Genomic DNA, 12,361 nt, shown 5'->3' with positions numbered 1-12,361 from the left:
GGATCACGACCTGAGCCGAAGGCAGACGCTTAACTGACTGAGCCACCCAGGCGCCCCACCATGTATTTTTCATATACCTATTTTGAGGTAGTTTTAAACTTCTAGAAGAGTTGCAAAAGAAGTACAGAAAGTTCCCAAATGCTGTTCACCCATCTTCTCCTAACAGTAACATGATCACAGTGTGATTATCCAAACTGAGTGATTATTTATGTTTTCAGGCCACCATCATCCCTCACCCAGGTCATAGCAACAGCGTTCAACAGTGTCTTTGCTTCTAGTCTTGCCTTCTCTCATTTATTTTCTATATTGCAGCCATAATGATTTTTATGAAACGGTATAGATAGTTAAACCTTTGATGCCTTCCCTTTGCTGTTAGGATGAAGCCTAAATTCTTGAACACAGTTACACGGTCCTTTATGATATGGTCCCATGTTATTAAAACAGTCAAACCCATAAAGTCTAGTTACCTTTCCTGTGTCAGTGTAGTAAAACTTTTTACAGGAAGCCTTCCCTGATTATCATTCCTATTTTCTGATAATTTGCCTTTCCAGTAAATTCATGTAGTATCCGGTACTTCTCCTATCCAACTGTTTATCATTGTGTGTTGTTAAATTAATATTTGTCTAAAGTCTTCACCAGACTGTAGGTTTCTTGAGGGCTCACCATTGTAGTCAAGCACCTAGCACTGTGCCTGGCACATAGTAGGCACTTGGTAGATATCTGTTGAAACCATGAACCACTTACCCTAGACAGGTCTACTCATTGCATCCTAAAATGTCTTGCATATTTCATCTTTTTTTTTTTTTTTTGTAATTATGTGTGCCTTTCACCTTACACTGCTGTAATTTCCCCATATCCTGCAGAACTAAACTTGATTCCCACCTCCCCTGAGAGGACTGCTTGCCTACCTTCACTGTTCTTTCCAATGAATTCTTGTAGTATTTACTATCTTTACTACTCATTGGCAATATATGTTGTCATGTATTCCTTCTCATATGTATTTCTCTTATCTCTGGTAATCTTGTATAACTATGTTAACAGGGAGGTGTGTAGTTTTACTTAGTTTTTAGTACAGAAGACTGTGCTGGTGACTTTGGGGGTTGCGAAAATGTGTATGACAAGATCCTTGCTATAAAGGAATTTACATTCAAGTAGAGAAGATGAGAAAAGAAAAACTAATGTTCATGGAGCACTGCTTTTGAATCAGATTATGGGCAACTTTTACACAATTGATTTTTACTGTACAAATACCAAGGTCATAGGGCAGGTAAAATACTTGAATAAGTAAAGAGTTGTATAAAGTATTATAGGATTTAATTCATTCAGTAAATATTTATTGCAGGTGTACTGGGTGCCAGGCACAGTGATAAGTGCCAGGAATACAGAGTCTTAGCTTTCATTGAGCTTAAAGTTTTGTGAAGGATACAGAAAAATAAGAAATTATGGTATAATATGAGTTCTGCAGTGTTTAGGGAATCCACTTTTTTTCATGGATTTTTTTAAATTCAAGTACAATTAACATACAGTGTTATATTAGTTTCAGGTGTACAGTATAATGATTCAACAATTCTGTGCATTAATTAGTGCTCGTCACAGTAAATGTTCTCTTAATTCCCTTTATCTCACCCCCCCCCCCCCCCCGCCGACTTACCCTCTGGCAACCACCAGTTTGTTCTCTGTATTTAAGAGTCTGGTTTTTTTGTCTCTTTATTTTCTTCGTTTTGTATCTTAAATGCCACATATGAGTGAAATCATATGGTATTTGTCTTCCTCTGACTTAATCTCACTTAACGTTATACCCTCTAGGTCCATCCATGCTGTTGCAAATGGCAATATGTCATTCTTTTTTATGACTGAGTAATAGTCCAGTCTGTGTGTGTGTGTGTGTGTGTGTGTGTGTACACTATCCACCAGCTTGCATTTAGGGATCCACTTTTAAGTACTTGCTTTATGGAGTTCTCAGTCCACCAGGGAGGGACAGATAAATGTCCAGTACATATGTGCCGTGGTGTAAAGAGATACATAGGGAGTTTGGAAACCAAGAGACACCTAACTCAACTTGGGGAGCTGGTGAAATTGATATTTTGGCTAGATCAGAAGGAAGAATTAGCATTTTTAGTCAGGGTAAAATAATGAGGGAAGTATATTTGAGGTAGAGGGAATCTACAGCTTTAATATCCATGGTTAGAAGAAGCATGCTCACCTGAGGTTTACTGTGGCTGGATCGTAGGGGGTTTATAGGGGTAGGGCAGTGAGGGAGTAGGATTGAGACTAGAGAGGTAAGCAGGGCCCAGATCACTCAGGGCTCTATAAATCCCTTTATCACACCCAAGCTAATAAATTCATAACCTGAGGTAGAGTAAGCTTAGATGGAGCTCAGGTTTCTTCTTTGGACTTAGTTTCTGACCTTGCCATTTCAGGACATTTCTCATTAGAGTGAGAATTGTTAATTATTTCACCAAAATGGGAAGAAACAATATTTTCAAAGTAAAACAAAACCCACAAACCAAAAAGCACCCTCTACCTGAATAGACATTTTTCCAAAGAAGACATCCAGATGGCCAACAGACACATGAAAAGGTGCTCAACATCACTCATCATCAGGGAAATGCAAATCAAAACCACAATGAGGTATCAACTCACACCTGGCAGAGTGGCTAAAATCAAAAAGAAAAATAACAAGTGTTGGCGAGGACGTGGAGAAAAGGGAACCTTCGTGCACTATTGCTGGGAATGTAAATTGGTGCAACCACTGTAGAAAACAGTATGGAGGCACCTCAAAAAATTAAAAATAGAACTACCATATGATCCAGTAATTCCACTACGGGATATTTACCCAAAGAAAATGAAAACACTAATTTGAAAAGATGTTTGCACCCCTATGTTTATATGTTTATTGCCATAGCCAAGATAGGGAGGCAACCCAAGTGTCCATCTATAGATGAATAGATTAAAAAAGATGTGATTTTACACACACACACACACAGTAGAATACTACTCAGCCATAAAAAGAATGGAATCTTGCCATTTGTGACAACATGGATGGGCCTAGGGGGTATTATGCTAAGTGAAGTAAGAGAAAGACAAATACCATACAGTTTCTCTTACATGTGGAATCTAAGAAACAAAACAAGTGAACAAAGGAAAAACAGACTATTAAATACAGAGAACAGTCTCACTGCCATGGGCTGGGGAGATGGGAGGGACAGATAAAGGGGGTTAAAAGATATAAACTTAGACGGACAGCATGGTGATAGATGGTGACTACACTTGTGAGCAGTGAGTAATACATAGAATTGTCAAATCACTATGTTGTATTCCTAAAACTAATACAACATTGTATGTCAACTGTACTTCAGTAATAAAAGTAAATTAAAAAAATAAAGTGGGGCGCCTGGGTGGCTCTGTTGGTTGTGTCCGACTCTTGATTTCGGCTCGGGTCATGATTTCAGGGTTGTGAGATCGAGCCCCGCGTCTGGCTTCCCACTCAACGTGGAGTCTGCTGGAGATTCTCTCTTCCTCTCCCTCTGCTCCTCCCCCTCCCCTTTCTCACTCTCTCTCTGAAATAAGTAAAATTTAAAAAGAAAATAAAGACACTTTAAAATAAGCAAGATAAAAACAAACACCACCCTCTGTTTATGAGTAATTATCCTCTGTGGCTGTAAAACCAGATTTCCCAAGAGAGTTTTTCAAGGGCGCCTTGAAGAAAAACGTGTCCTGGTGGAGGCCTCTGGTGCTATATAAGGCTGTGATAAATGGTGCATGTTTCTAATTTCAAAGATTACAGGTGGAATGAGTAGTCAGAATGGACTGAGGGAAACTGAGGAGGTTTTTGGTTTAACTATTCTCCAGAAGCTCAGAGCCATGGAGATCTTGCAAAGGTTGTAATATAGTCTTGGGATTTTCAAATCTGAATTCACTAACTTGTAGTGTTGTTTGAGGCTTTCATCTAATAAATTATCATGTTTTTTCTTTGTAGAAAGAAATTCAAGCCATGAGTCAGTGCCATCATCCTAATATTGTGTCTTACTACACGTCTTTTGTGGTAAAAGATGAGCTGTGGCTAGTCATGAAGTTGCTAAGTGGAGGTGAGTAGAGTACAATGAAATGCTAACTTGCGTTGGTTGGAAAGTGACTAAAAATATTCTTTTTTATCCTGGTTTGGTGTTCATGGACATTTGCATTTGAGATACTGAAAATATTATATCTGCTGAAGATTTGCTAGTGTATGAGCTGAGACAGGTTTCACACATTGCATTTGGTTGCCATGTCTCTTAAATCTCTTAATCTGTGATGATTCCCTCCAGCTTCCTCTGTTCCCTGACAGAAACTTGTTGAAGGTTCTGGTCTGAAGGGTCTGAGAATGACTATCTTGTAGAATGACCCACATTTTGGATTTATTTGCTTATTTCTTCCTGGTGATATTTAACTTGATTTGTATTCCCTTTCTTACAAATTGAAAATTGGATCTAAAGGCTTGATTAGATTTAAGTTAAAAGTTTTTGGACAATATTTTGTGGGTAATGCTGTGTGTTCAAACACCAGGAAGTATTTCCTGTCTTGTTACATCTTTAATGGTGATGTTACTTTTGATTGCTTAAGGTTTTGACAGCCAGGCCTCACCATGGAAAGGTTAACTTTTTTTCCCTTTGCAGCTAGCAAGTAATCTGTGAGGTGATACTTGGGCACTGTGAGTATCCAGTTCCCCACCTAAGTCTTTTTTTTTTTTTTTTTTTAAGATTTTATTTATTTGAGAGAGAGAACACAAGCAGGGGGGAGGGGAAGAGGCAGAGGGAGAAGCAGGCTCCCTGCTCAGCAGTGAGTCAGCCGCAGGGCTTGACCCCAGGACTGTGGGATCATGACCTGAGCCGAAGGCAGATGCTTAACCGACTGAACTACCCAGGCACCCCCCCACCTAAGTCTTTCATTTAATTATTTTAGCATCTACTCACAATCCTCGTTTGAATCAATTATTCTGTCAAGGGTGGCAGAGTGGTGACTTACTGCATTCTTTCTTTTACACTTATAAACTAGCATTCTTCTGTGTGAAGGAACTTTACCTCATTAAATAGGGCTCTTTGATTAATCTGTATTGTAGTTCCTACTAAAAATGGAAGATAAATAATTGATTCTTTTTTTTTAAGTACCAATTTTCAGAGTAAAAAGTTGGTTTAATATTCACCTCCAACAGTAACAAATGAGAGGGTTTGGTTTTTTTTTTCTTTTTTCCTTTTTCCTTTTTGGAAAGGCTTTCATTTTTTTGAATGTCATTACATAGACACAAAGAATTTTATATATTTAGTGACTTTCAGTCAGTTTTGCTCTATTTTTTTGATGCTCAGATTGTCCAAAATTTTGTCAGTGGGTCTCCCTTTAAGCTTACTCTTGTGTCCTTTTGACAAGAATCCTTTAGTCTTTGGTTACTTCCTAGTTTTTTGGTTCAAGATTTCCTAGGGTCACATTTATGTTGCTTTTCCCAGACCCAGAATCAGCCAGTACTCTAAGGGGTTCTGATCTTTGTTAGGAGAAAAGTATTTAGAGAGCGTAACTGGGATGTTGGGGATTTCATTGCTACTATGTTGTCATCACTTCAAGTTGTAAGAACTTGGAAATATAGTGTATTAAAAATTGTGATTTGGAATTAGTATTTCCAGTTCAAGTTTAACATTACAGACTTTTAAAACTTTTTAAAAATTATACTTGAATCTCTTTTCTCTTACACAGAAAATTTTGATCCCCAATATTAACATAACTAATTATGGTGCTCTATCCTGCAGTATGTATACAATCATTTCTGCTCAAGCCCTTAGAATAAAATGTAAGTATTGCTGATTGCCAACAGCGGGCCATTGTCATGTATAGATTGAACGTTTTGTTGTGGTTACCTGAAGGCCCAGCCCATCGTGTAGTAAATTACACATTTTGCCAAGGCATGGATTTGGATCATGTGGCAAGATGGGGAGGACCACCCAACCTTCCCATCACTGTGCTTCTTGGTTTTTGTTTGCATACGTATTTTGTGTGGGAGCATGATTTTAGAATTGATAATATTGTACTTCAGTGAACACCTTACTTCCCCAGAGAGGCCATAAAGGAAAGAGAATAGGCTCTAGAATTAATTCCACCTTTCCTACTTAACAGGTTTATGTCATTGGGCAAACTATTTAAACTCTCTGAACCTGTTACCTTTCTGTCAAATGGCGATACCTTTCTATATTTTAGGGTATTGGGGTGTAGTAAATGAGGTAACATATGTCAGGCATCTGTCATTTTGCTGACATGTAGATGCACAAGAAATTTAGCCATTAATAATAATCCCTTGTTATTTGATGCTTTTCAGTGTAGCCAGAATCACCTTTTTGTTTCAATCCCATTAGTGACACACTGGAGAAACTGGATGGCTTTGTTAAAGGCCCTGTTCATACGATGGTTGGAATCCTTGCTAACACCAACCACCTTTCAAGATGGTGGTCAAGCATGGTTCTTTCAGTATGGACAGATATGGGAATATTAGGTAATACTGTATCTTTCATTATTGATCACCTATAGCATAATTTTCTTTATTTGTAATTTACAAAAATGTATAATACAAAGTTTTTAATGTTTTGCTAACAAGTCCTCTGATGAATAGGAATACATTGTCTTGCTTTATTTCTTCATCCATACCTGTATGCCACCCCATCCTTTCTGCTACTCCTAAGCAGAATGAATATATATTTTTTAAAGAATCCCTGTTTCTCTCTCAGGGAGTATGTATCCTGATCTTAGAAGGGGCAGGACATGTAGCTGGGTGGGATATCTTTTAAATGTACCTCTCTGTCCCTCCTGGTCTTAGGTTTCCTGGGACAGTGCCCAATTTTTCCAGCCCTGGGACTCAGCACATTCCTGGAGGATAATTTTCAAACATGTTCCAGCCATTAACTCTATTTTTAATTACTTATATTTCCATGAGTCAACATAATCTTACATCTAAACCTTTTAAGATAATAAGAATTGACATCCTTTTTTAGGTAAATGAAGCCTTGCTTTTTTAGTTATAAAGTGAGTAAACATTTAAACTGAAGAGATACATTAAACACTTTTTAGAAAACAAAAGTTAGAACTAAGCACAACTGTAAAATATTTTTAAAATATGGAGAAACTGCCAAGATCTAGAGCTCAGTTAAAATTCCATTTATCAAATACTTATTGATCACCAATACTTTGGTGAATCATACTGTTAGTTCCTTGCTCTTATGGGCTTCAGAGGTAATAAGGAAGAGTTACAGTTAAATAATTGTAAGTATGTAGAGAACCAGGAAGAAGTACCGGGTGCCATGGGAACAGGTACCAGGAGAATGTAACCTTACGGAGGGAGAATGGATACAGTGGGGTTAACAAAGACTTCCCTCAGGAGGTGATGTTCAGCTGAGACCTGGAGAATAGGTCATAATTAGCCAGGTGAAGTGGGAGGTGGGGGTGGTATCAAGGGAAAGATGGGGGAAGTGATCCAGATAGAGGGAACACTGCAGAGAAGGTTCTGGAGGCAGGATGGAGGAATATGGTGTGAACTGATCGGGACCTACACTTGGAGCCGAAAGAGTAAGAGGAGAAGACCACTGATAAGGAGGGGCTTCCCTTGAGTAATTAAATAATATAAATAACCAGAGTTAACAGACGTATGTTTAGGCGACCTTCTTTCACATCAACTTTTTTAGCCAAAATATTTAAAACAAAAGCATATTTTTCATTTAGCAACATTGCACTGATGTAGAATTTAATAAACTAATTAAATCGTAAACTGAATTGCAACTCTCACTCTTACACCTATCAAGCAAGTGGACATAGTGGTTAAAGTAAGTTTAGATTCAGGGCGCCTGGGTGGCTCAGTTGGTTAAGCGACTGCCTTCAGCTCAGGTCATGATCCTGGAGTCCCTGCATCGAGTCCCGCATCGAGTCCCGCATCGAGTCCCGCATCGGGCTCCCTGCTCGGCAGGGAGTCTGCTTCTCCCTCTGACCCTCCCCGCTCTCATGTGCTCTCTCTCATTCTCTCTCTCTCAAATAAATAAATAAAATCTTAAAAAAAAAAAAAAGTAAGTTTAGATTCAGTGTGTCACAATTATAGTCATTTCTTACTGCTTCCTTGTTGCAATATTCCTCTGTGAATTAAACTGTGATATTGAATATTGGAATTTATTAGCATAGGAAGTTAATCTTCAGAAATTAGAAGCAGTTCTGATCTAAGTAGTTATTTCTGCAATTTATTAGCACCAAACTGCAGTTTAAGAGTTTTATTTTTTTTTAATTTTATTTTTTTTAAAGATTTTATTTATTTGACAGAGCACAAGCAGAGGGAGAGAGAGGGAGAGGCAGGCTCCCTGCTGAGCAAGGAGCCTGATGTGGGACTCGATCCCAGGACCCTGGCATCATGACCTGGGCCGAAGGCAGCCGCTTAACCGACTGAGCCACCCAGGCATCCCTGCAGTTTAAGAGTTTTAGAAATCAAAGTAATTAAAGTTTCTGAAAGGAGAAGAGAGAGGATTACCTGTAGGACTTAGAGGCATGAATTGTGGCATTGAAGAAACCTAATTTAAATTCACTCTCTTAGTGAATTATTTGTTGTTTAGGGATGCTCTCAACTTTGTCATCATCCAAGACATAAAAAGTATGGGAACTTCTTTAATCTAAGCAGGACCCAGGTAAAATACCTGGTATTAATAATAGTGACCAATTTTGGTTGTTCAAGCAACAGTGGAGGGGCATGTCTGTTTGAAATGGAATACTCAGCCAAAGCAAATTTTGTGGCCTTTGAAACCTTGCATGGCTCAGGAAGACACAAACAAAACCCAGTGGCTAAATACTGGTTAAATCTTCTTGGCAGAAATTCTAGTAACCAAAATGAGCTAATTTTGGATTCAAAGAGTGTTTTTTCATAAACGTAAACTGAAGAAATGAACACGTTGACTGAGTAATTTGAGCTGTAATTATGAGACTAACAAGTATCTAAACCAGCAGCTGTTCTGCCACTTTTTCAATATTATTTTAATATTTAGTAATGATTTTCTTGGGCAGTTAAAGTTTTGCATTGCTTTTTAAATGTTCTATGCCATGGGCTAGGAAAGCAGACATGAGATGGATTTTTTGAAATAGGTGTCTACATTTTAAATTTTTGCTTTGTTACTGAATTTGTACCCATTCCCTCTTGTTTTCTGTTCTCCTGCTTTTACTTTGAGAAATGCTTAGATTTCAGTGGACAGTGTTCATCAGGTAGCCAAGTTTGTTAAAATACATCTTCTTGGGCCCACCTCAGATCTCTTGAATGACAGTCTGCAAGATCTGGAAATCTGCATTTTTAACCAGTTCGCCAGCTAATCCCTTCATGTGTTAAAGTTCGAGAACGGATTATCCCCCCAGAATATTTCTTTCAGATTGTGCCCAGGGACATAAGATTGTGTGTGCTATTATAGCCTTCTCTCATTATTCCTACTTTTCCTTAGGTGTTAATTGAATCATCCAGCAGTAATCTACAGTCTTCTTTTACTTAACATACTTTACCTTCACATTTCTTAGTTGATAGGAAGAGTTCTATGTAATTTTGATATTTGAGGAAGGAGGATCGTAAGCACCATCATCATGTTAGATGCTACAAGATGCTGAAGAAATCAAATGGGAAAAAATGGGTACCTTCCAGGACCAAGATTTGTCAGTTAAAGATCAAGGTCTTAGTGACATAATTATCTCTCCACCTATAAGGGAAGACTGAAATGGAAAAGAAACTGTATATAAGAAGAGGGGACTTCTTGGGGCTTTTGGGTGGCTCAGTCGGTTAAGCGTCTGCCTTTGGCTCAGGTCATGATCCCAGAGTCCTGGGATTGAGCCCCGCATCAGGCTCCCTCCTCAATGGGCAGCCTGTTTCTCCCTCTCTACCGCTTGTGCTCTCTCATGTTCACGCGCTCCCTCTCTGTCTCTCTCTCTCAAATAAATAAAATCTTAAAAAAAAGAAGAAAAGGAGAAGAAGGGACTTCTTATATAGCTTATTCAGAATGTCTGTCCTGGACATAGACTGGAGATGTGCCCTGCTCTAATTTCCCTGTTGATCATTGATGATGTGAAATCATTAAAAATCTTTTAGGATTTTAAAAAGGAGTTCGTGGTTCAAACTCTTTAAAAATACAGATCTAATAGCTTTCTATATGCCCTAAGTCTCTATTGCTCCATTTTTTTGATCCCCCAGACTGGAAGTTCCCAGAAAGTCAGCAGTTATACCATGTGTATCTTGACCTATTTTGTGGTACCCAGATCTAGGTCTTGCATATATGGCCAAATTGTTGAATAGATAAATTGTGTTAATTTTTAATTCCTAGTAGGAATTTCTCCCTTTGCATTCCTTATTTTGGATACTCTTTACTACAAACATGTAATTCAGTTGGCATTTATACAAATGTCTTCTTACTAAGCAGTTCTGCGAAGCCTGGATTTCTCAGGAGAACGAAACATATGACCTGTTGGTATAGTCACTTTGCTTTGGGGACTAATATGTGATTGATTAAACTAAGCAGAACAAAATGTCTCCTTTAGGCCTCTCCCTATGTGAGTCACAGTTTTGTGAATCCCAGCAATAAAGAGGGGAAAGTGTGTATTAATGTATTTGAAAACGCCACCTGGAATCTGGAGCCTTCCTGGTTCATTGTCTCCAGAGAGTACACTGCCTGCCTCCTGCAGGACATGGGAAGTGGCAGTGGCCTGGCTTCCAGAGAGGGGGGGAGGAATTTGGGCATCTTCTTCCTCGATAAATGAACTTTCAACCAGTTTTCCTGATCTCAGCCCTTTTCTTCAATCCCCTCTAACTTCTCCTTAGGTAGACCTTGCTGAATGTGCTCTAGAGGGATATGCTGTTTCCTCACTGGCACACGCCTCCACAGGCATTGAAGTTTCAGATCGCTCTACTCTGCTTAACAAGTTAACTTGTTCTGTTTTCCTTCCTCCAAAAAATGATTGTTGTCTCTCTTCTTTATCTTCTTTGTTTTCTTTTTCATCCTAGATTTATGCCTTTTTAAAAATCAAGTTTATCAAATTAGTGGATTTCAAATGGGAGCTGAAGTAAATGTGTGTGTTTTGAAGGATTCCATCTAGATCCTTCTTTCCATCTATTCGGAAGTACATTTTTTTCTTGTTTTTCTTGTAAGTGTGTGAAATAAAAGCACCCACTAGGGCAAGTTTTCAGCATAAGTGTGTGTTTTAATTTTATTCTTGATCGAGGTCTTGTGCCAAGAAATGGAAATCCAATCTTTTCTGTGCCATTTACGTTATATTCTACTTCTTGGCACAATTTCTGATATCAGAGATTATTTTGTTTTGGTTCTGTGATCTTTATGGGCCATTGTGCTGCCAGAAATCTTATGAATCTCTAGCAAACTTTTTTTGATTATAATAATTAGTTATGGTAGTCAGCATTCTATGATTTTAATTACTGCGTAGGTGTCTTTTCCCTCTCTCCCCCCAGTTTTTAGTCAGAGCATTATTTCTGATCTGGGGAAGAATAGGAGGGATAATACATCTGGGCTATTATTGAAAGAGAACTGCCATTTTTATCCTTTTCATTTTTTCCTTGCCTTACCTATTTTACTATTATTAACCTGAAGAATAATTTTAACCCTTAAGTAGATTTGCATATACATGTGATCTTTACTTGTCAAGCATTTCTTCTGTAATTTGACCTGCACTGCAATTGTATTTTTATATATTTATTCGTACAATGTTGCATAATCTGATCCGGTGTTGGAGACCTAAATTAGTTTGTGGTATCTTACACTAAAGTGTTATTGATGGGTATGATTTACCTATGTATTCTTCAGATGTGGTTAAAAATCTTACCTTTTCCAGATTCTTATTGTAAAAGTCTAAAGGAAATGCTGGGGTGACATTGCTATTTGGATATTGGGCTGCTTTCTGTTTTAGATTACAATGAAGAATAAATTATTAATTTTAAAGTTCTGTATTTCCTTGTATTTGCTGTTTTTTCCTTTCCTATACCATTAAGTTTCTGAAAAGGCTTACATGTGGTTTGATTTCAAAATGGCTCTGAATTGTATTGGATGAGTCAAAAATTTATGGCAAATTTTGTCTTGTGTTTTCAGGTTCTGTTCTAGATATTATTAAGCACATTGTGGCAAAGGGGGAGCACAAAAGTGGAGTCCTAGATGAACCTACCATTGCTACAATACTCAAAGAAGTGCTGGAAGGGTTGGAATACCTGCATAAAAACGGACAGATTCACAGGTACGGAAAAGACAACACTGCTTTTTTTGAAAATGCAGTGGTAGTTGTGCTGTCATTTTGTTGAGACCATTCCCCATTCTTCTGCAGAATTGATCATAATTTC

General features: G+C 38.1%; 1 protein-coding gene across 4 annotated transcripts in view; it reads left to right on the top strand.

Annotated features, from left to right (window-relative positions):
* The window catches only part of OXSR1 (oxidative stress responsive kinase 1), a 93,932-nt gene that overhangs the window by 23,285 nt on the left and 58,286 nt on the right, over positions 1-12,361 (top strand). For all 4 annotated transcript variants that reach the window (XM_036094194.2, XM_078073518.1, XM_036094195.2 and 1 more), the window contains 2 exons: positions 3,980-4,088; positions 12,117-12,258. In XM_036094194.2, the coding sequence (XP_035950087.1) occupies positions 3,980-4,088; positions 12,117-12,258 (251 nt within the window). The remainder of the gene's footprint in view (positions 1-3,979; positions 4,089-12,116; positions 12,259-12,361) is intronic.

The sequence above is a fragment of the Halichoerus grypus genome, chromosome 1 (assembly GCF_964656455.1).
Source record: "Halichoerus grypus chromosome 1, mHalGry1.hap1.1, whole genome shotgun sequence".
Classification (NCBI taxonomy): domain Eukaryota; kingdom Metazoa; phylum Chordata; class Mammalia; order Carnivora; family Phocidae; genus Halichoerus; species Halichoerus grypus.
This window is presented reverse-complemented; position numbering and strand designations above follow the sequence as displayed.